Source organism: Phytophthora parasitica, assembly GCF_000247585.1.
Source record: "Phytophthora parasitica INRA-310 unplaced genomic scaffold supercont2.1, whole genome shotgun sequence".
NCBI classification, from domain to species: Eukaryota; Oomycota; class Peronosporomycetes; order Peronosporales; family Peronosporaceae; genus Phytophthora; species Phytophthora nicotianae.
In genome coordinates, this window is record NW_008634126.1 from 2,804,294 (window position 1) to 2,824,251 (window position 19,958).

The following is a 19,958-nucleotide window of genomic DNA, read 5'->3' on the forward strand; positions in this document are numbered from 1 at the left end:
CATTGTATCGATCGTACTAATTTGAAAGCGTGGTTCTACAGAAAGAGAAACTTGAGGAGTTGGCTTCAGCTGAGGGAGTCGATCTACTCTACGACTACTGCATTCGTGAGAAGAAAACGTACGCAGAAGTTCTCACAGACTTTCCTAGCGTGGACGTGCATTTGACGATTCTGCTGCAGCTGATTCCTCGTCAAAAGCCCCGATCGTACTCCATCTCATCATCGGCTTTGCTGCATCCAGGACGCGTAAGCTACTTATCCAGTACGGATATTGTGCTGATACTTACATCCCACGTCTTTGGTTCATAGGTGCATTTAACTGTGGCCATTGTGGACTTCTTGACGCCATACAAGCGTCGCCGTAGCGGCATTTGCTCGTCCTTCTTCCTATCTCTGGATCCATCCAAAGAGCAGAAGCGTGTGCCGATGTGGATTAAGAAGGGCCTCTTTGAGCCGCTGAGCTTAGATCGTGACGTGCTACTCATCGGTCCTGGCACAGGACTCGCCAGCATGCGGGCTATGGTGCAAGAGCGTCAATTCCTGCGCAAGCAAGCAGATAAAGACAGCAGCTCTGGAGCGGTGTACCTCTACTTCGGATGCCGTCATGAAAGCAAGGTAAAAACCTTACAACGGTCTTGAAACGCACCAACCACCTAACGATTTACTACTGTATAGGACTTTTTGTATGGTGACGAGCTACGTGGCCTCGTGGCCTCAGGTGATATCACTGAGCTACACACCGCGTTCTCGCGTGATCAGGTACCTCAACACTTCAGCTCTTGGAACATGTATGCGGTGTCTAAGTTCGTCATATCTTGCAGGACCACAAAATTTACGTGCAGACGCGTCTAGCAGAAAACAAGGAGACCATCTTCGATTTTATCATGAACGGCGAGGGATGCATCTATATCGCCGGATCCGCCAAGCGAATGCCTACTGATGTCTATGAAGTGCTGCGCGACATTCTTCGATCAGTAGGAAAAATCCCATTACCAACCGCTGAGAAAGTGATGAAGACGTTGGCCCGCAAGAAACGCTACGTCGTAGAATCATGGTCGTAGACATATCGAGACGAACCGAGGCCTGTAAATCCCGCAGTATAGAACACTGTTAAAACTTGATTCCGCTATGACTTCATTATGACTCCAATATGATAAATTTTATTAATTAGTAGTAAAAGCATATACAAAAAAAAACTTTCGGATAATATCCTATATAATCCGACGGATATGAACGATGCGAAAACAGCGCAGCATGTGCGGATGTTCGTGAAGCTCGCGAACGTCACACAGACATCGCAGCTGCACGAGTGGAACCTTGAGTCTCTTCAGAGAGCTCTGGAATGGGCCTGTGCAGCTGAAGATGCCGTGAGTGAGGGTGAGTCGCAGCAGGACGTTGAGACGCGTATCCGTCAGTGGTTTCCAGTCGCCACTCTTCCCACGCTGCCGCTAGATGGAGCTCTGACAGCGGAGGCTCTACGGCTCGCAAGGGTTCATTTACTGCGGTCAATTCTACAGAGTCCGTTCCTAGCGTCACATCCGACACGGTCAGAACTGCTGGTCACGGTGCTTCAGGAGCTAGAAAGGAGACGTGAAGGCGCTTCAATTGATGAATTGGAAGAGCATTCACCCAATAGGTGACACGATGATGAGGCTGCTTTGTGGAGTGGTGCAGCTGTAGGATACTTATCCTGTGTTTTGGATATTGTTTAATGATCTGATAGTGCGCTGCTGACTGAAGGAGTCGTCGGAGCTTCGCGCACGAATGCCATGCTGGCCATTGCACGCAGAATGAGCGAAAGATGCAAACGCGTTCGTGTGCAAGGTAGCTTTTGCTTTACTATTCACAATGTAAATACCAAATGCTGACGCGTTGGTATGTTTAGTGCTTTCCGGGTGGGTATTGGTGGCCCCACTTAAGAGCTACGCACTCTCGCCGCGCACGCTTCAGCTGAAGGCAATGGCCAAGACATTGCAGCGAAATGCAGTGGATGCTCGGGCTGCAGTAAATCCGGAAACATACCACTGCTTTCTGAATGACTTGCAAGGCTGCTTTGAAGCACCTGACAGTAAAGATGTCCGGGTAAGCGTTTAAGAGATACCTGGTCTTTACTTAGGCTGACGCTGAGCATACCTTTGTGCAGGAAGTTGTAGTGCTGATGCTGGTCATGTGTGAGTGGCCCAAGGAAGAGCCCCCGCAACTTCAGGGAATGATGGAAGATCTTGTAAAACTCGTGAGTGGCTGGGTAACGCGCAAGCCTATTCGGTTATGGGTGTTCCATCCTTGGTTGGCTGCCATGTTGGCAAGTAAATCGCAAGCTATCGCAAGCGCTTATGTATCCGAACTGTTCAAGACGGGACTCTTACAACCATGTACGACTTTACATGAGCCTTGTCCTATTCGTGTGGATACGCATTAATATTGTTTGCATCCAGGGGAGCGAGAGTTTGTAGAGCGTGTAGCAACGCTTGTCTTGCAGCCAGAAGGCGTGGAGGACGTATTGAAACCAGCGCTAACAAAGCTGGACCCCCATTTACAGCACGTCTACTTCAACGTGAACTTAAAACCCGATCGTTCATAAAGACCACGCTACGCTCAAGTATTTAGGACCGTCTTGGTATTAATGTGCATACCGGCGCAAAACATTGACGACTTCATGATGACCTTTGCGCAGTGCTAGATCTGTAGCAGTGAGGTGAGGCACTTCCAGAAGCGGTAGTGTTGTATCAGCGCCACCTTCGTCGATTAACGCGACGCAACACTCGGTGAACCCCTCTTCTCCAGCGATCACCAGGGCGGTGAATCCAAAACGATTTCGCTGGTTAACCAGTGTTCGAGTCCATTCTTCATCGAGGAACGAGGACTGACGAAGATGCCGTAACATCAGTTGCAACGAGGTTACCGCGTTCGCCGCTGTAGCGAGATGTAGAATTGAGTTTCCATCGGCATCCGTCACGAGGACACCCGCTCCATGCCTACAGCCACAGTTAATCTTTAATATGAACTGGAATCTTACATTGTGATCTTAGACTTACTCAAGAAGAAAGCTGACAACGTCGTGGGCGTCCCAAGCGGATGCATGCAGCAATGCTGTGCGACCAGTATGAGGGTGCCGTACGTCCAACAGAGTTGAATTGCTACTCTGTAAACAGCTTACAGCTTCTACATCGTTGTCTCCAGCGGCTTGCATCCATCTATTCAATAACTCCATTTACGTGATAGTAGAAGTTAAGGCGAGTAGTCGCGTACATCTGATGATCAAGTAAATTTGTTTAGCTCTACTGGTCATTGTCTTGAATTGTCAGCTCACATTACGCTCCTACACAATGTCTGCTGTAGTTTTGACGGATCAGTCCGTAGTAAAGCCATAGACTTCTGTTTCCAGCGTAGCATATAGCACAGCCTTCAATTCATCACGAACAACGTGAAGTGGCAGGTCTAGCCGGTTGAAGCAAGCATGACTGTGGATGAAGCCATCACCTACCAGTGACACTGCCTTCAGAGTAAATGGACATAAGCGACCATCGTAACTCGTCAACGCACTAAACCCACCGAGAGGTACACGTGATGAACCAGTGGAGAACTGTAGCAATCGGCGACGATATTCATTTGGCATCTCGCGCACCAACTCCCAAAACCAAATCAATGAACGATGGTGGTGCAGTTCTTCCGAATATTTCGTATTGCGTTCCCAGTCATCGACGTCAATCTCATCAGATCCGCACAACAGGAAGTCAAACTCCTCCGGATCGAATAGTAGCAACAGCTCACGTGGAACGATTTCGTACAAGCCACAAAGAAAGACTTGTAATTGTGGTGCCACGCTCTCCACTAGAAGGTACTGCCACTTCCGCTCAACATACTCGCGCTTGTTGCTGTCGGTGACTGCGATGGAGCTACCACCAGGGACGAGCTCGACATCACGATACTTCTCTTCTTCCTTGACTGTCACGGTGAAGTACAGTCCAATTGACTCGACGTTCTCATTGTCTAACAGCCAACGTAGATTTGTGTACACTTCTGGGTCCAGGTCCTCTACATCGGCGAAACTTAGTGGATAACCAAGCATGAGTTTAAGCAGAGGAGGCGCAAGATGAAAGCATAGCATAGAGCCTTCGAGCAATGCGCGACCCAGTAGTCGACCGGTTGCATACAGATGTAGTAGCTGGTCCGGTAAGGAATTTGCAGTGAAGCAGGGATTCAAAAAGTAGGTTTGCTCGTTCTCGTTGGTGCATACAAATAATCCACGGGCAGGATCTACCAGCATTTCATTCAGAAGCACAAACCATTCACGGTGCAATCCACCAGCGTCAACACCACTCTCATCCAGGAAATTAATGCGCAGGACAGAGTGCACATTCTGAAGTGGAATAATAGCCAGAGACTCCATCGAGTCTTCAAACACATTTGCCCGCTCTACGTTGAGCCGCAAGTGCTCTTTCTCTGCTGGAATAAGCAGCGCCGACGTTGCAGTGACGAAATGAGCGTATTTTGACGGGAAATCTTTTGCAGCAAGTGCCATTATCTCGGTTAGAGGCGTTGAAGCATTATCCTCTGTGGACGTAGAATTACCGAGAGGCAGCTTTGAAGCATCAACGGTCGTATCAGTCGATGGAGTAAGCACAACGTGCTGCTCTTGTGTACCCCGTATTAAGGTGGCAATGCAACCGTCAATCGATCCAACCAAAGGTTGCTGGGTACTATCTTGCTCGACGCTCTCAGTATTCACCTCTGCACTGACCGGGTTCGGGTCGGGGGTATCCATTTTAACAGAAGACGCAACCGTCACAACATCAGTTCCACATTCTGAAGGCGGTAGTGACGATTCTCCTTCTCCGACGGCGTTAGGCAACAGCTTTTCCATGCCGTTGTCAGCCATTGCTGGCGTGGACTGAAACTTTACAACGAATCCGGTAAACTGCGTATCACCCCATCGACCATCTCTGAACCAGAACGCACAGCCTGCAACGTCTATTTTCCTCGTCCACTCTTTGCGTCGCTGAGCTCGTAGACGACGCCGAGTTGTTTGCTCTGGAGGCGTCACAGTGACCAACTCCACTTTGGTTTCACGTTTAAGCAGCGGTAAAAATGAGAGCCGTGTCGATCGTTTTTTGCTGATATTCATATCACGATCTCCATCCTGTTCGTCACTGACAATGGCTTCTCCACAGACTGTACAGAACTTGAAGCGCTTGAAATTCTCAAAGCTGCATACCGTACATTCATTGAAACCTTGTTCGGCATCCCTCAGTGCTGCGTCCAGACGGCGATCATCCGAGCTGTAGAAATTGCACCAAAAAGTTACAATAGCGTTAGTCGAATAGTACTCAATCGAAGCCTGTGACTTGTGACGTACTTGAGCAGCGGTGCATGCAGCTCCAGCGAGCGCTGTCGGCGGATATACGCGCGCCTGGCCAGCATACTCAGGAAGAAGAAGAGCAACGCGATGATGGCCAGTACCACGAGGAAGCCCAGTACGGCCTCCATGGCTCTTGCGGTCTCTGTCGAATCTACGAGTGGCAGTGGCAATGGCGTTTGTCACGTAAGGCCACAAAAGTGCTTACCATAGGTACAGTTTACATAGGATAAGAAAGATAATTAGAAATCGAAGGTAAACTTTTGTGGTTACATTTGGCGGTACAGCAGATGAGTGTGCACCTTTTCGGACGGTACACGAGTAAGTTGACACGATTACTCGACGCCTACCAGGCTGGTAACCAGCTTGCTTGGTTCCAGTCGAGTCACCACCTACACTAACAAATTGCAATTTAGAGCACGATTCTACTTTATTCAATTGGCAAATTGAGAATATTATCAGTCCGTCGTGAAGCCATAGGCCTCTGTCTCCAGTATGGCGTGCAGTACAGCCTTCAGCTCATCTCGGGTCACGTGAAGCGGTAAATCCAACCGATTAAAACAAGCATGACTGTGAATAAAGCCGCCTCCGACGAGCGGCACAACTTTCAGTGTGAATGGGCATAGACGACCGTCATAGCTTGTCAACGCGCCGAAACCACCGAGCGGTACACGTGACGACCCTGTCGCGAACTGCAGCAATCGACGGCGATATTCGTTCGGCATCTCGTGTACAAGTTCCCAGAACCACTTGAGAACTCGAGTGTGATGAAGCCCTTCTGAATATTTGGTATTGCGCTCCCAATCGTCCACATCGATTTCTTCAGAACCACATAACAAAAAGTCGAATTCCTCCGGATCAAAGAGCAAAAGGAGTTCGCGAGGAATGATTTCGTAAATCCCCCGAAGAAAAACTTGTAGCTGGGGTGCTATACTCTCCACTAATAAGTATTGCCACTTGCGTTCCACATACTCATGTTTGTTGCTGTCGGAGACGGCGAGATTCTTTCCACCGGGTACGAGTTGAATCGTGTGGTATGTGTCTCCATCCTTGGCGGTGACAGTAAAGTCGATCCCTAATGAGTCCACATTATCATTGTCCAGAAGCCACCGCAAATTACTGTACATTTCAGGATCCAAATCCTCCAAATCCGAAAAACTCAATGGATAACCCAAGATCAGCTTCAGAAGTGGTGGAGCTAAGTGAAAGCACAGCATTGATCCCTCTAGCAAAGCTCGTCCAAGTAAACGACCAGCTGCTAAGAGGTGGAATAGCTGGCGAGGGAGATCATCCACGTTCGAGCACGGTCTTAAAAAGTAGGTCTGCTCGCTCTTGTTGGTGCACACAAAGAGTCCATGTGCTGGATCCACTAGCGCCTCGTTGAGCATAACGAACCATTCACGTTGAAGCCCTCCAGCATCGATACCGTTCTCGTCAATGAAGTTTATACGCATTACAGAATGTAAATTTCGAAGCGGAATAACAGCGAGAGATTCCATCGAATCCATGAACACCTTTGCACGTTCGACATTAAGTCGTAGGTGTTCTTTATCAACAGGAACCAATAGGCTTGAAGCACTCATTACAAAGTGTGCATACTTGGAGGGGAAGTCTCGTTTGGCGAATGCCATGAATTCTGTAACAGATTTCGGCGTTTCAGTAGTTTCTGGGATGTCGTCTTCAGTCGGATACGATGCCGTAAGCTTTGGACCGATTGAGATAGTGAGGGGTAGTTTTGAGGCATCCACGGCAATATCGGAAGTTGGTACAAGCACCAATTCCAATTTCTGTACGGACTTCTTCAAACTCGCCATGCGCCGCTCAAGGGGTCTTAACGTAGGTTTCTGACGCGTTTGGTTACCATCTCCAAGACCTGATTCGGGTTCGGGAGTGCTGGGAATACTTGAAGCACTATCTTCATGGTGTGGTGAATGCGTTGGCGACGTTATTTTATCATCTTTCGATTGATCTTGACTTGTGGGTGTGGTAGGTGGTAATCTTTTGGAGTCCTGGGTGTTGGGGAGTAGTTGAGACCAAAAACACTTGTCAATGACGGGACCTGTACTTGCACGCTCAAACTTTGCAACAAATGCCGCGGGAGGTGCGTCAGTCTTAACTAAGCGGCTATCACGAAACCAGTACATTCGGCCTTCGACGTCCTGCTTGCGCGTCCACTCCTTTCGTCTCTGAGCGCGTACACGACGGCGAGTGGCATGATTCGTGAGTGTCGAGATAGATGCAGATGCGGCAAGCTGCACATCACTTTCACGTCGGAATATTGACAATAGTGAGAGCTTCACTGGTGTTTTCTTCTTTTCTGCGGCGCCTTCACTGTCTCCTTCGTCGTCCCTTTTCCTCATCAGCTCCCCACAAATCGCACAAAATTGACAACGTTTGAAGTTCTCAAACTCACAGACTGCGCACTTATTAAATCCTTCTTCAGCATCTCTTCACAGCCAAATAATATAACAAACTGTCAGCTCTGCCTTTGCAGTCACGACACCATTGGAACAGAAACCAACCTCAACGCTGCATCCAGACGTCTATGGTCTGAGCTGCACTCATCACAACACACAAGCAAGAGACAACATAACCATTAGACATCACCGATACAAGCAAGGTAATTGAGCAGTACCATTGTCCATTGACCAGTGACGTACTCGATGAGCGGCGCGTTGAGCTCTGCCTCACGCTCGAATTTCTTGAACGAACGGCGTGCCAACCAGCCAAAGCACATGGCAAGGAGCAGTGTTAGCGCGCACGCTACGGCGATGGTCCCGCCCACGGACATTGCTCAGCAATGCTCACGGACTTGGCTGTGAGATTGAGAAGGGTGTACGAGTTGGAGAGTGCCACGATGAGGTCATCTCGATATCTGGTTCCGATACGAGCCATGCAATCAGGTGTCAATTACATTCACGATAAAAGGCAAAAGTGTTTACGTTAGCCAAGCACAATTTGACAATGCAATTGCATCAAACACGTACGAAAACTTATGGGCCTTGCTGGGCATGTGGTGCGTGCAAAAGTGGGATCCCAAATCTGAGGACCGCAACCACGATCGCAAGAACGGCACTCGTCTCCATCGGCATTAGGAACTTCCTAATAGGAAGAAGGTTGGAACCTAAGTTGGAACAGTTTACAAACGTATTACTCAATTTGAAGGTCGACCGCAAATGCCGTGTCCGCAGTGATTCTCAGCGATATCCAGAAAGTTACAAAAAATCTCAAAATTATTATAGCAGCAATTGAGCTGTTTACAGTAGGTTTGCTCTTTGGCATCCCTCGATAACGTAGATACATTGCGACGCCCAATGGCGCCGAGCTTGGGTTATGCCGTCGTAAAACCCGTGAGATCGGTCTCCAGCGTGGCGTACAGCATTGTCTTCAACTCCTTCTTGCTGCTATACAAGGGCAAATCCAACCGGTTAAAGCATGCGTGACTCGAAATGTACTGCGTCATTTTGTACGACACACCCTTGAGGTTGAACGGGCATAGGCGGCCATCGTAACTAGTTAAACCACGGAAACCCGAAAGTGGAACGCACGCTGATCCCGTCGCGAACAACAGAAGACGCCGGCGGTATTCGTTCGGCATTTGACGAACGATCTCCCAGAACCATCGGGTCACGTTAGCACCTTCGAGATTTGGGGACATAACGGTGTGTGCCTCCCAGTCCGTGACGTCGATTTCCGGGGATCCACATAGCAAGTAATCAAATTCTTCTGGGTCGAAGATCAACAGCATCTCACGAGGAATAACCTCGTACAAACCTTTGAGGAACGCATGCATCTGATCGGCAACACTCTCGAACAACACGTATCGGAAGCGACGATCCAAATATTCGCGCTTGTTGGCGTCCGTGACGGCGATATTCCTTCCATTCGGGATCAGATCCACCACGATCTTCTCGGATTCATTTATCTGCTCGGTTAGACTGAAGTCAAGTCCGAGATCGTCCACGCCGTCATTGTCCATCAGCCAACGTAGGCTACGATAAGTCTCAGGGTCCAGGAACTCCATGTCGGCGAAAGTCACTGGGACACCCAAGATCACCTTCAGCAATGGTAGCGCGAGATGGAAACCCCAGATACCACCTTCCAGTAATGCACGACCAATCAAACGTCCAGTGGCGAAGTAGTAGGCAAGGTGGTCTTCACCCACCTCTGCGGAGGACTGCGGGTTGAAATAGTAGCTCTGGTCAGCCTTGTTCGTACACGTAAAGAGTCGTAGCGTCGGTGAAGCCAGCAGCTCGTTCACCAGCATAAACCATTCACGGTGGACACCACCAGCGTCCACGCCACTTTCATCCAAGAAATTGATACGCATAAAGGAGCGCAGATTTTTCGGTTGAATGCAGTACATGTGATCCATTGACTCCTCCATCATGTAGTCGCGGTGTACCGACAACTTCAGAAATTCCACCTCCGCAGGCACAATTAGGGACGCAGTGCTCACTACAAAGTGCGCATACTTGGAAGGAAAGTCACTAGCCGCCATAGACACAGTCTCCTTGCGACGCTCTGGACCAGCATCGCCAAGTGTCGACTTGCCTGTAGGGAATTCCGCTGGGTCAGAACCTGAAGCCTCAATCAGCTCCACTTTTACGTCTGTAGGCAATATCGGTTTTTCTAGAATGTCTTCCTTGACCTCCCGTGGCTGTTCCACAGCGAGAACCGGTTCATTATCAGGGGTTGTCTCCTCATCCTGCTCCTGGTCTTCGTTCGTCTCCTTCTCCAGCTCTGGCTCTTCTTCCTCTGGGAACTTGAAACTCAACGTGTAACCAGGCATGAGTGTGTCCAACTCGTTACTTACCGGCACGTTTCCACCGCCACTTCGGTACCAGAAGAGATTTCCTTCCACGTCCAACTTCCTACTCCATTCGCGACGGTTCCTGGCGCGCCGTTGCTGGCGACTCAACGACGACATTTTCCTTGGTCTGGGTGACATCAGATGCGCCGGTTGGTCCGCATTCATTACAATGCTCATGGCTCCTCCTCTGCTCGAGTTGCTCTCAGCACGTCGAAGTTGATGCTGCTGTTCCTCCTCGTCGCTCTCGTCGTCGGCCGTCACCATGGATAGCGACGGCAGTTTGTCGCCACACAAAACGCAGTAATCGAAGCGCTTGAAGTTCTCGAACTCGCAGCTGGCGCATACGCTATAGCCAGCCTCTGCTTCTCTAGTGGCGGCATCTATTCGATGATCGACCGACTCGCCTGACAGCAGCGGGACCTCCATGTCGAGAAGGTGACGATTGCGTCGACACGCCATAAGCCACACCACAAAGAAGATGATGCACAGCAGCAGCATACCGATGCCCTGGTACAGCATCGACGCCTCCGTCGAGCGCTCATTGTCCATGTTTCACTCCGCGTCCTTGAGGTTTGTGCGGCCTCGAAGTCCTACGTTGTGGAATGACAGTCACAAGGATTGACCAGAGCCAGCGTGACTGCATTTCAGTATGGAACCACGCCCCGGCTTTGCATCGGATTCACTCGGATGTGGATTACGCCTTCATTTAACCCTCGTTAGAGTGACAATCCAGCACAAGAAAAATATTGAATTGTAATTAGTCAGTAAAGTGAAAGTTCAACTTGTTCATTTGTATCACAGGTACTGCAAGTAGCGTATGGCAAAATACTTCCCATAAGCAACTGTAACATTAGTGCTCGTCGGGTGGTTTTACTTCGGGGCTGCAGGGGGCGTGTTTGGTGGCCGTGGCTCAGTGTCGAGCAAACTCGGGCTCCACAATATGCAAATCCAACAACCATCCAATCGCCTCGGGTTTTGTGTTCCATGGTCGGACAAACACAAGTTTACCGACGCAGTAAACGTTACAACCACGTGCAATAGAGACTTTCCACTTCGTCATCGTTAAATAGACGACGCCCAAGCAGCTTTCTCCAGACAGCTTCAACATCGAATTGAGAACGCTATTGTTGCTTTGGTTGGTTTGTGTTACATAACATAACCTTAATCTACGGCCCTTGTGATCCGCATCTTGTTGCCTTCGAGACGTTGGTAGCAACTGCTGTCAGCAATTTGCTGATGCCTTTTTTCCGTCGCGTTTACGGCGCAAACTGTCCGTAGGAATTCTACAGGATATCCAGTGACGCTCAGTCTCGATTGGTGGGGAAAAGTAATCAATTGTAACCCCCCAATGTGGACACTTGTGTGGAGGCTAGAATGTTGTACCTTCGCAGCATGCCCTCGCGGAATAGTTTGTTTACTTCCGTTGGATCTATAGTTGACAATACGTTTACTACGCTGTCGTGAACCCGTACGTCTCAGTGTTGAGTGTTGCATACAGCACTTCCTTGAGCTGCGCTCGAGACGATACCAACGGCAAGTCCAACCGGTTGAAGCACGAGTGACTTCGAATGTAAGGCGAATGCACTCCCTTCAACGTAAATGGGCAAATCTGTCCGTCGTGGCTTGTCAGGTACCGGAATCCCCCGATCGGTACTCTTGAGCATCCCGTTGCAAACTGCAGCAATCGACGGCGACATTCCGAGTGCATATCTCGAACCAATCCCCAGAACCATCGAAGAATTCTTGTCCCTGTGAGATTCCTGGAGCATCTTGTATGCGCTTCCCAATCCGTCACATCAATCGAGTCGCAACCACAGAGTATGTAGTCTAGTTCTTCCGCGTCAAAGAGCATGAAAACCTCTCTCGGAATCACTTGATACAGTCCCTTTAAGAACACGTACAACTGATCAGAAACGCATTCGAGTAAAAAATATTGAAGCCAGCGCTCTGCGAACTCATGCTTGTTCTCGTCAGTCACAGATATATCGTCACCATTGGGCACCAGCTTTACTGTTACCAGGTTGCCAACTGCATCTTTCCTCGTTGCAGTAAAGTCTAAACCGAGCTTATCAGCCCCCTCGTGCTCCAGCATCCACTTCAAGCTCTTGTACGTCACCGGATCAAAACTTTCGAAATCGTGAAAAGTGATAGGAACACCAAGGATAGTCTTAAGCAGTGCCGGTGCAAAGTGGAATCCGATCACTTCACCCTCTAATAGTGCACGCCCGATAAGCCGTCCAAAGGCGAAGAAGTAATATGCTAAATGTTCCTCACCGATCCACTGCTTCGAGCTCACATTGAAGAAATACGTCTGGGTCTCGTGGTTTGTACAGACGAAGACACCCAAACAAGGATTGATAACCAGCTCCGTAACGAGACTAAACCATTCACGGTGTACACCACCCGCATCAACTCCAGTCTCTGCTGCAAAATCTATCCGAACCACTGCACGAGTATCATTATCATCCAAACAGCAAAAATACTCCATCGATTCTTCGACAACATGTTCGCGACGTAGGAAAAGCTTCAACACCTCCAGCTCAGCCGGCACAATTAACGAAGAGGTGTAGGCAACGAAATGCGCGAATTTAGTCGGGAAGTCTTCTTTGGACAAATCTATTAGTTCCTTGATGTCGACGGTCCTTGACGAAGCTGATCCCGTCGCAAATTCGAGCGCATCCGCATCTTCACCAGATAATATCTCCAATTTTACCATCCCATTCTCGTTTCGCAGATTCAAAATTATTGAACCAGGCTCTCCATTATGTAGGACTACCGCCAGCTCTCCGTCCTCACGCTCTTCCTCTTCCTTGTGAAACATTGCAACATATCCAGGATACTGGAAACAATCATGATCGTAGTCTCGATGCCACGATACTTTCTCACATCTGAGCTTCCGCTGCCATTCATTCCGACGTCTGTTCAATCAGCACAGAGTAATTATGAAAACACCGCTCAATTACTATGCAGCAGTGGAAATTCGTTGTCCAGCCCACCTTACACGTAGCTGGCGAGCTGTGAGAGGACTCCGCGCCCGTACTCGCTCTGTTGGCGATAACTTGAGCTTTTCGCCACATAACACACAGAATTTGAACTGTTGAGTATTTGCAAAAGCGCACACCCGGCACCTCACGATTTCTTCCTCTGCATCGCTACATGTAGACAAAATACAACACCAAGTAAGTCACCTGCCTCTCTTCCATATTGCCGTCTTTATCCGCTTACTGCGCTCACATACAGCTTAGCAATGTCGACACGATGCTCGCCTGTCGTCTCCTCCCTGTAGAATTCACAACAAACCTGGTCAAAACTCACAGAGAATGTGCGTTCATTAGACACAAAAAGAAATCTGAACAAGCCGCCACCTGGCAATCAGCGCCTGCTGCAACTCGCTGGCACTGCGCTCGTAGTTTTTACACCGCAGCGCGCGGAACATGTAGGCGACGAGCAAATACATCGCCACCTGGGAGACCAAGATGGTCACCAGCAGCGCGTCCGCCATCTTGTCTTCAACTGAGCGTCATCATCAATATGAAGTCACTAAAATGACAATAGTCACTATCACGCGGTAATTTAAATTTGCAGATACACTTTCAGCATGAGCTCCTTGAGCGACAAGAGCGCGTTAGTGCTGGAGCTGGGGGCACGTTATGCGCGCTGCGGCGTCTCTGGGGAGCGAACGCCTCGGTGTGTGGAGAGATGGCAGGTTCGTCCGCATCTTATCGCCGTAATTGGCTTCAGGATGGCTAATATAATGCGGATGCAGGTGGGGGAAATGCTTCAGAAACCGCTGAGCGCAGCCGAGTGGCGCCAATATCTGTACCCGAAGCTACACTGTTTGTGTTTTGAGTGGGTGTGGTGCATACTCTATTGAATGTATTCCGTAGATGACTTATACGGCAAACAACAGGCGGCTGCTGGTGAATCCGGCGCGACGGCGCTTTGTGGTGTGCGAGGATCTGCTGCTGCCGCGTGTGTTTCGAGAGACACTGCTCAACATCCTCTTCGATGTCCTTCAGGTGGGGTCGAAAAGATTTGTCAGTGGATGTATAGTAGGGCTAATAGGATGGGTTTGCTGTTGTTTAGGTTTCGGCGGTAACGCTGGTGCCGTCGATGATGGCGGTTCTGTACGCTACGGCCAATCACACCGCGTTGGTGGTGGACTGCGGCTGGGCTGAGGCGAGATTGTTGCCTGTGTTTAAAGGGGTTCCTCTGCCGTATCTTTATGAGAGTGAGCAGTGGTCACATCGTTGTGGTAGAATAGTTGATCGGGGACTAACCGATGCGTTGGTTGATTGTGCTGTGCCGTAGCTGTCCCTGTTGGCAGTCGGAATTGCTGCGAAGTTATTCAACGAGAGCTAAATTCATCTCGCGACCAGCCGATGGACAGTTCGAAGATTGTCACGCCGGTGACTGAAGCAATGGCAGAGGATATTCTCGAGCGAGCCTGCTTTGCCCAACAAAAGGTGAAGCAAAACAAACTATCATTCAGCCATGTCATTGCACTAAGCTAAGCTTTTGCATGATATAGGATCCATTGCCCAACATTGTTTACGCTGAGTTTCAGACAGACGACGACGACGTACTAAAGGTTGTCGATAAAGCGCTAGCAAACGCGCTGTGCAAGACTTGACTAATAGTATCGCTTGCTTGACAGGTTCCTGGAAATCTTCGCACTGATGCAGTGGAACAGCTACTTCTTGGTACGTTGTTTATATTGAAGTAGTAGTGGGAAGATACACTTCTAACAGCGTCTTTAATAACCAGGTGACGAAGGCACGGATGGGACATCCATTGTTGACGGCATCGTCCAGGTTTTGAAGAAGGCCCCACTTGATGTGAGAGCGGCAATGCTGGAAAATGTACTCTTGGTTGGAGGAACTGCAATGATTCCTGGTACGATTGACGCTTGGAACAGATTGTTGCAATGTTTTTTAATGCTAACGGGCAATGTGTTCAGGCTTGGCACAACGCGTGGTGGATGAAGTGCGTGAGGCTTTGCACCACGACAACGAATTTGCTTCTGCTTCAGCTGCTGTCGATCGAGCCCAGCTCGTTCAGACCTACTTCCCTCGGAACATGCTTGCATGGGTCGGTGGCTCAGTTTATGCTGCCACGGAAAGCGCTCGTGTCTCGGCTATTTCGTCGCAAGAATACAATAGTTCCAAAGGTACCAGTGTCCCTGATTGGCTCACTGTCGCTGATGAGGAGTTCTAGACTTGCTGGTGAGTAAATGTTACTGCAGTATCAACATAACCAGAAGAGGTACAAATTTGATGGTCAAGCTAGTATTTTCTTCATTCATAAGCTCTGCGATCTAGCAGTTAACACTCTCGTGTTCTTTGTTACTTGCTGGTCCGCATTCCAAGTGGCTTACCAGTTTCGTCCCATGGAGCTTTCATACCGAGATCGGGCATACCTTTGAGGGTAGTAGCTGCACCACTGGGCCGCTTGAGTGGAGCAACATGATGCGGCAGTGCCGACTTGCGTGGCTGCATCTCCTTCGCCGCTTTGGAGTCTGATACAGCCTTGACACCTTCCTCGCGTCTGTGCTCCTCCTTGGCATCAGCTTGGAGCTGGCCCTTGTTGCGTGACGTGATACAGTCGACGGCTGCGGCGTCCTCGTCTTCTTCCTCGTCGGTGAATTCATTCTCAATCTTCCACAGGCTAATACGTCGCAGTTCTTCGCAACCACGAACTCCTTTTCGGTAAGTTTTGAGTTGAATGCCCTCCTTCTGCAGCGAGACGTCAGGGAAATTCGTGTCCAGCAAAGGTTGTTCTTCTTCCCCATTCTCAAGATAGACGTAGAAAGTGAAGTCGTAGTAAAGCAGTACAAGCACCACGCCGCCGATGTGAATCTTACTAGCAATCGCCTCAACCTCCTGTCCACAATGACATGTCAAATTCAGCTTACAATGAAGTGACAAAAAGTGTGCCGACCTGGAATGCTGCACATTTGTCCATGGCAATCTCGAAAAAACATTCGACATTATCGTCCTCGAGCCAACTTCCAACGTCCCCCTTGCTCTTGACGAAGGATCCACCACTCTGAGCCAGATTCTGCACGAATTGCTCTGCTTTGGACATCTCTTCCTGCATGGCAGGCACAACTTCAGCTAGATGCTCCATCGACGGAGTAAACAAGGAAGTCGCTGGCATCTTGGAGGCTTCGCACATGAACGTCTGCATATCATAAATATTTTACAAAAGTGATAAGAGCTGAGCTCCAAAAGGGTAGACAATGAATGATTGAGCATTTACCAGAGCACTTTGCTGTCGTCGTAGCATGGGGATGATGACGGGAATGTCTGACAATTCCAGTTTGGGACCTAGATCCACGTGTCCATTGTAGCACCAGTTTCCAAAACGGAAGAGCACCTCGCGCAAACTTGGTGTGTTCGTAGATCCTTCAGCACGTGGCGTACGTCGGATCAGGAAGGTTTGGTTGTAACCTGTGCCGCTTACGTCCGTGCACTGCACCTTCAATGGTTTCGGTGGGCTTTGGTGTTTGCCAACATTTGCCGCTTGCCACAGCGTAAGTTTCTTCATGTTGCTACAGTCGTCGTCACGGTAAGTTTGAAGATGAATTCCTTGTAGGTGGGCAGATAAATCGGGGAAGCGAACATCCAGCAGCGGCTGCTCGCCGTCAGCCGCCTGCAACACGACGTAGAAACTGCGGTGGTAGTAAATGACCAGCAGCACAAGACCACGTACAAAGGTCTTGCTAGCTACAATGTCCACTCCGTCAAAGCACTCGTAGTCCCCACTTTGCAACTCGAAGAAGGTTTTAGAGCCACCGTCATCGTCACTGTCTACCCAAGCATGTTCTTCAGCTGCCTTCATCAGTTTACGTTCAATACGTTCACTTGAAAGCTCGGCACCAATAAAGTCGTAAACATCGTACAAAGTCTCAAGTGGAGTGAAGTACGGCGACGTCGAGGGAATGGCCTTCCATTCGCAAAGATATTGCAACGAAGCCTGTTGTTTCTGTAGTGCAGGCACGACCACTGGAAGATCGGCGAGCTCCAGATCGGCACTACCCAAATCGACTTTACCACTGTAGCACCAATTGCCACAACGGAAGAGAACTTCATGGAGATTGTCCTTGCTGGACCGGACGATGTACGTCTGGTTGTATCCGTCGCGTAGCGCCACAACCTCAGGGGTGGGGGCTCCGGATTCGTCCGTGTTGATGTCATCTTGGTCAGGTAGGCCCTTCGACGAGGCCCTGTGCGTACTGTTGTCCTCGCCCTTAGCCTCCATTGTTGCGACTGCTTTGTCAAGCTTTGCTGCTTCCCTACTGCCTTCGAAACTGCTGAGAATAGAGGGGCGCCGCTGGATCAAACTCAGCTACTTCGGTTGTGAAACCATCAGCAACGTGGAATCCTAATTGCGGAAGGATGAACATATCAATTGGGATGAAGCCTCGAAACGGATACTAAAACCCAGGCAAAGATTCCCGTTGTCGATTATATCTACATGGTATCTGCACTGACAGGCGACCGGATGCTGTACTATGTGCACTGGGATCAGTCTTGGATTCATTACCACTTGTGCGGCTTGGCCCACGCACCGGTGGGTGCTGGGCCTGCGACGGCAGCGACAGCGACAGCAGGGGCGGAAGGAGCAGCCTGCGTAAAAGGTTTAGCCCAAGCATTTCCAGTCGATCGAGTTGGCTGCGGGGCTGGGGTAGCAACACCTCCAGGCGGTGGACCCCACGCAGCACCAGGAGGAGGCGGTGGAGCCTGGCGACGGACATGTGGGTTCCGAACGCGCGCGTGAGAGCCACGTAGGATGGCCTGGATCTTGGTCGCGGCCTGAGCCTCAGTCAAAGGTAGCGCTTCGGGGAAGGCCGTTCCGATCTTAGTGTCCTTGCCACGTCCGAAACTGAAGCACTTGATGTTGCACAGGTACGGGCCGAGCTGGACGTGGTTGTTCTCCTGGCCATTGAGGTAGCACATAGTGTACAAGGCCATCTCGAACTCCGGGCTCACTCCGATCAAGCTGTAGGAATCATATCAATCTGGTAAGCTAATTGGAGAAGCATAGTAGTGGTTGTAGTGACCGATTCGTACCTCGTGGACACAGGCTTCATCTCGTCTTCCCATTGGAACTGGAACGTAATGAGCTGCTCCTTGTTGTGGGGCTCCATGAACTTGCATCCACGTTGCTTGGGACGGATGTAGCCTCTGTAGTCGATGCGGCCATGGCGCTCCTCATTGTAAACTTGAAGCCAATTGTGGCAGCCACAGATCTTCCCCTGCTCATTTTGAACGTGGCAAACCATTAGTGGCCAGAACACCAAATCTTTTCCAAATACCATCACTCACATTCTTCTCCTCGCCCACAAAGACGTGTTCGAAACCCGATGAGTCATTGCGGACTTCACGGCGGTACAGTCCAAACCAAATGAACTCCAACTTCTTCTTGAAGTCCTGCATATCTCCCGTAAACTTCTTGTTCTTCACCAACCAACTGAAAGTTGAAAACAAGAGTTAGTCCGTGATAATCCACTAGTTGCTGGAGCGCACCCAAAACGTACGCGTGCGCATAGCGCATGGGAGCCGTGTCGATCACGGCATTCAGGAAGGCGTTATTCTCTGCCAGCTCCTTGGGAGTCACTCTCTCCGTCACGCCCGTCTGTATATCAACCAATACAAATATTGCTATAACATCAGCAACAAACCTTGCACGTAGTTCAGACAGTATCAGAGTGCGCACCTCACGCTCGTAGTTGTCAAGCAGGTCAAAGAGCAGCTTGTATGTGCGGCGTTCAAACACGCATGGGTCTACGAACGTGAAGAGCGGATCACGAGCCGCATCGCCGCGGGCATAGGCGGTCTTGCCTTCCTGTAAGTTCAGTTCATAGTGCACGTTGGGCTCCAGCCGGTTGGTGTCAAGCTCCCAGAGCTTGTTACACGCGGCCGACAGGCTCTTGAGCTCTGCGACTGTAACATCGTCAAAGGTTAGTGCGTTAATGTAGAAATTAAAGATGATTTTTGCTGTGTTGTTGCATACAGGTTGGAGTGGCGCTGGCCATGGTGAGTCCCTGGGGGGCTGGTGGATCGAGGAATGACACTTGCATCCGTCCATCAGGACTTCACACGAGTGCACCCACGCTGTCTTATGCAACAGCTGGTGTGTATCGATGATTTACGGCCAATTGTGGCACGATTTTCTGGATTTTTCAGCCAATCGTGCATAGCCTGTCCTGTCACCAATTTTTACTAGCGGAACCGAGCTATGGTACACACTTCTGTACAGACCACCGATGGGTTAGTGCGAGATACTTTTCGCCATGGCAATGGATAAGTAGTAATGGAGATCAGTCTAAGGTGTTTCATCTGTGGAAGCCTAACCATGTCCTAACCATTAGCGCAGCTAAGCTTAAATACGTAGACGCTTAGACTTACAGTAGATCCATCCGCATCGATGTCTGTTAGTACAACGTTGTTACAACTACAAGTTGTATTACGAGGCCGCCAACTGTGCTTAGCACTTCTTCAAGCACCGGCATGGGACTCCGCAGGGCACCGAAAACTATGCTGTAGCAGCGCTGACAGTTAAGTAACACACTCAGAGTGCATGATGAGGAAGCTGTTAGATTTTAGGATTTATTGTGATCCGTCACTGACAGGTCCCGAAGCCCGAGGCAACGGCAACCTGGAAACTGAAGTAGCCGGTTTAACATTGCTGGGTATCCAAGCACCACAGTGTGCAAGAAGGCAATGCAGCTTTGGCGATGGCATCCACAAAATACCGCCGCAGTGGCAAATCTACTTTACACTCA

The 19,958-nt window shown here is 49.7% G+C and overlaps 10 protein-coding genes across 19 annotated transcripts in view; 3 read left to right on the forward strand and 7 right to left on the reverse strand.

Moving 5' to 3' along the window:
- The window catches only part of PPTG_00732 (hypothetical protein), a gene marked incomplete at both ends in the record, with an annotated part of 2,875 nt that extends 1,815 nt beyond the window's left edge, over positions 1 to 1,060 (forward strand). The window contains 4 exons of the mRNA XM_008892187.1: positions 29 to 245; positions 309 to 614; positions 675 to 758; positions 821 to 1,060. Of these exons, the coding sequence (XP_008890435.1) occupies positions 29 to 245; positions 309 to 614; positions 675 to 758; positions 821 to 1,060 (847 nt within the window). The remainder of the gene's footprint in view (positions 1 to 28; positions 246 to 308; positions 615 to 674; positions 759 to 820) is intronic.
- Positions 1,061 to 1,187: 127 nt separating this feature from the next.
- On the forward strand, positions 1,188 to 3,022 carry PPTG_00733. Of its 2 annotated transcripts, XM_008892188.1 has the most exons (5): positions 1,188 to 1,635; positions 1,723 to 1,823; positions 1,885 to 2,081; positions 2,143 to 2,371; positions 2,435 to 3,022. In XM_008892188.1, the coding sequence occupies exons 1-5, from the start codon at positions 1,229 to 1,231 to the stop codon at positions 2,578 to 2,580; spliced, it is 1,080 nt and encodes a 359-aa protein (XP_008890436.1). In that variant the 5' UTR covers positions 1,188 to 1,228; the 3' UTR covers positions 2,581 to 3,022. The 2 variants fall into 2 exon arrangements, with proteins under 2 accessions (XP_008890436.1, XP_008890437.1); XM_008892189.1 differs by having other exon boundaries at positions 2,143 to 3,022.
- On the reverse strand, positions 2,620 to 3,210 carry PPTG_20789 (hypothetical protein; the record flags this gene model as incomplete). Its single annotated transcript, XM_008892988.1, has 2 exons — positions 2,620 to 2,974; positions 3,035 to 3,210. The coding sequence occupies 2 exons, from the start codon at positions 3,208 to 3,210 to the stop codon at positions 2,620 to 2,622; spliced, it is 531 nt and encodes a 176-aa protein (XP_008891236.1).
- A 138-nt stretch (positions 3,211 to 3,348) lies between these two features.
- On the reverse strand, positions 3,349 to 5,486 carry PPTG_00734 (hypothetical protein; the record flags this gene model as incomplete). Its single annotated transcript, XM_008892190.1, has 2 exons — positions 3,349 to 5,278; positions 5,356 to 5,486. The coding sequence occupies 2 exons, from the start codon at positions 5,484 to 5,486 to the stop codon at positions 3,349 to 3,351; spliced, it is 2,061 nt and encodes a 686-aa protein (XP_008890438.1).
- Positions 5,487 to 5,620: 134 nt separating this feature from the next.
- PPTG_00735 lies at positions 5,621 to 8,453 on the reverse strand. Of its 2 annotated transcripts, XM_008892192.1 has the most exons (4): positions 8,343 to 8,453; positions 8,016 to 8,230; positions 7,878 to 7,910; positions 5,767 to 7,803 (listed from the first exon to the last, which is right to left on the reverse strand). In XM_008892192.1, the coding sequence occupies exons 2-4, from the start codon at positions 8,144 to 8,146 to the stop codon at positions 5,814 to 5,816; spliced, it is 2,154 nt and encodes a 717-aa protein (XP_008890440.1). In that variant the 5' UTR covers positions 8,147 to 8,230; positions 8,343 to 8,453; the 3' UTR covers positions 5,767 to 5,813. The 2 variants fall into 2 exon arrangements, with proteins under 2 accessions (XP_008890439.1, XP_008890440.1); XM_008892191.1 differs by lacking the exon at positions 8,343 to 8,453 and having other exon boundaries at positions 5,621 to 7,803; positions 8,016 to 8,270.
- On the reverse strand, positions 8,442 to 10,818 carry PPTG_00736 (hypothetical protein). The gene has a single exon (XM_008892193.1). It carries the CDS (start codon positions 10,715 to 10,717, stop codon positions 8,687 to 8,689), a length of 2,031 nt encoding a protein of 676 aa, XP_008890441.1. The 5' UTR covers positions 10,718 to 10,818; the 3' UTR covers positions 8,442 to 8,686.
- Positions 10,819 to 10,928: 110 nt separating this feature from the next.
- Positions 10,929 to 13,716, reverse strand: PPTG_00737 (hypothetical protein). Of its 7 annotated transcripts, XM_008892194.1 has the most exons (4): positions 13,534 to 13,705; positions 13,407 to 13,448; positions 13,165 to 13,320; positions 11,193 to 13,086 (listed from the first exon to the last, which is right to left on the reverse strand). In XM_008892194.1, the coding sequence occupies exons 1-4, from the start codon at positions 13,668 to 13,670 to the stop codon at positions 11,619 to 11,621; spliced, it is 1,803 nt and encodes a 600-aa protein (XP_008890442.1). In that variant the 5' UTR covers positions 13,671 to 13,705; the 3' UTR covers positions 11,193 to 11,618. The 7 variants fall into 7 exon arrangements, with proteins under 7 accessions (XP_008890447.1, XP_008890446.1, XP_008890445.1 ...); XM_008892199.1 differs by having other exon boundaries at positions 10,929 to 13,086; positions 13,407 to 13,716; XM_008892198.1 differs by having other exon boundaries at positions 10,929 to 13,086; positions 13,394 to 13,716.
- PPTG_00738 lies at positions 13,715 to 15,489 on the forward strand. 2 transcript variants are annotated; one of them, XM_008892201.1, is made up of 9 exons: positions 13,715 to 13,874; positions 13,935 to 14,017; positions 14,079 to 14,187; positions 14,255 to 14,399; positions 14,480 to 14,634; positions 14,700 to 14,759; positions 14,826 to 14,871; positions 14,936 to 15,064; positions 15,129 to 15,489. In XM_008892201.1, the coding sequence occupies exons 1-9, from the start codon at positions 13,767 to 13,769 to the stop codon at positions 15,383 to 15,385; spliced, it is 1,092 nt and encodes a 363-aa protein (XP_008890449.1). In that variant the 5' UTR covers positions 13,715 to 13,766; the 3' UTR covers positions 15,386 to 15,489. The 2 variants fall into 2 exon arrangements, with proteins under 2 accessions (XP_008890449.1, XP_008890450.1); XM_008892202.1 differs by having other exon boundaries at positions 13,935 to 14,187.
- A 24-nt stretch (positions 15,490 to 15,513) lies between these two features.
- Positions 15,514 to 17,556, reverse strand: PPTG_00739 (hypothetical protein; the record flags this gene model as incomplete). The annotated part of the gene is made up of 3 exons (XM_008892203.1): positions 16,430 to 17,556; positions 16,109 to 16,351; positions 15,514 to 16,050 (listed from the first exon to the last, which is right to left on the reverse strand). Exons 1-3 carry the CDS (start codon positions 17,429 to 17,431, stop codon positions 15,514 to 15,516), a joined length of 1,782 nt encoding a protein of 593 aa, XP_008890451.1. The 5' UTR covers positions 17,432 to 17,556.
- A 24-nt stretch (positions 17,557 to 17,580) lies between these two features.
- PPTG_00740 (hypothetical protein) lies at positions 17,581 to 19,322 on the reverse strand. Its single transcript, XM_008892204.1, has 6 exons — positions 19,187 to 19,322; positions 18,890 to 19,116; positions 18,711 to 18,808; positions 18,499 to 18,643; positions 18,244 to 18,428; positions 17,581 to 18,172 (listed from the first exon to the last, which is right to left on the reverse strand). The coding sequence occupies exons 1-6, from the start codon at positions 19,251 to 19,253 to the stop codon at positions 17,713 to 17,715; spliced, it is 1,182 nt and encodes a 393-aa protein (XP_008890452.1). The 5' UTR covers positions 19,254 to 19,322; the 3' UTR covers positions 17,581 to 17,712.
- Positions 19,323 to 19,958: the final 636 nt, after the last annotated feature.

Excerpts from the sequence above, each read along its gene's own strand:
- PPTG_00735 (XM_008892191.1), bottom strand. The coding sequence starts at position 8,146 with ATGTCCGTGGGCGGGACCATCGCCGTAGCGTGCGCGCTAACACTGCTC. Across the intron at positions 7,911-8,015 it reads CTCAACGCGCCGCTCATCGA|CTCAGACCATAGACGTCTGG; the intron begins GTACGTCACTGG and ends TGATGAGTGCAG. Across the intron at positions 7,804-7,877 it reads CGTCTGGATGCAGCGTTGAG|AGATGCTGAAGAAGGATTTA; the intron begins GTTGGTTTCTGT and ends TTGGCTGTGAAG.
- PPTG_00737 (XM_008892194.1), bottom strand. The coding sequence starts at position 13,670 with ATGGCGGACGCGCTGCTGGTGACCATCTTGGTCTCCCAGGTGGCGATG. Across the intron at positions 13,449-13,533 it reads CAGCAGGCGCTGATTGCCAG|GGAGGAGACGACAGGCGAGC; the intron begins GTGGCGGCTTGT and ends TGAATTCTACAG. Across the intron at positions 13,087-13,164 it reads GCTCGCCAGCTACGTGTAAG|ACGTCGGAATGAATGGCAGC; the intron begins GTGGGCTGGACA and ends CTGATTGAACAG.
- PPTG_00740 (XM_008892204.1), bottom strand. The coding sequence starts at position 19,253 with ATGCAAGTGTCATTCCTCGATCCACCAGCCCCCCAGGGACTCACCATG. Across the intron at positions 18,809-18,889 it reads TTGACAACTACGAGCGTGAG|ACGGGCGTGACGGAGAGAGT; the intron begins GTGCGCACTCTG and ends GTTGATATACAG. Across the intron at positions 18,173-18,243 it reads ATGAAGCCTGTGTCCACGAG|CTTGATCGGAGTGAGCCCGG; the intron begins GTACGAATCGGT and ends TGATTCCTACAG.
- PPTG_00736 (XM_008892193.1), bottom strand. The coding sequence starts at position 10,717 with ATGGACAATGAGCGCTCGACGGAGGCGTCGATGCTGTACCAGGGCATC.
- PPTG_00738 (XM_008892201.1), top strand. The coding sequence starts at position 13,767 with ATGAGCTCCTTGAGCGACAAGAGCGCGTTAGTGCTGGAGCTGGGGGCA. Across the intron at positions 14,188-14,254 it reads TCCTCTTCGATGTCCTTCAG|GTTTCGGCGGTAACGCTGGT; the intron begins GTGGGGTCGAAA and ends GCTGTTGTTTAG. Across the intron at positions 14,635-14,699 it reads CCTGCTTTGCCCAACAAAAG|GATCCATTGCCCAACATTGT; the intron begins GTGAAGCAAAAC and ends TGCATGATATAG.
- PPTG_00733 (XM_008892188.1), top strand. The coding sequence starts at position 1,229 with ATGAACGATGCGAAAACAGCGCAGCATGTGCGGATGTTCGTGAAGCTC. Across the intron at positions 1,824-1,884 it reads CAAACGCGTTCGTGTGCAAG|TGCTTTCCGGGTGGGTATTG; the intron begins GTAGCTTTTGCT and ends TGGTATGTTTAG. Across the intron at positions 2,372-2,434 it reads GACGGGACTCTTACAACCAT|GGGAGCGAGAGTTTGTAGAG; the intron begins GTACGACTTTAC and ends GTTTGCATCCAG.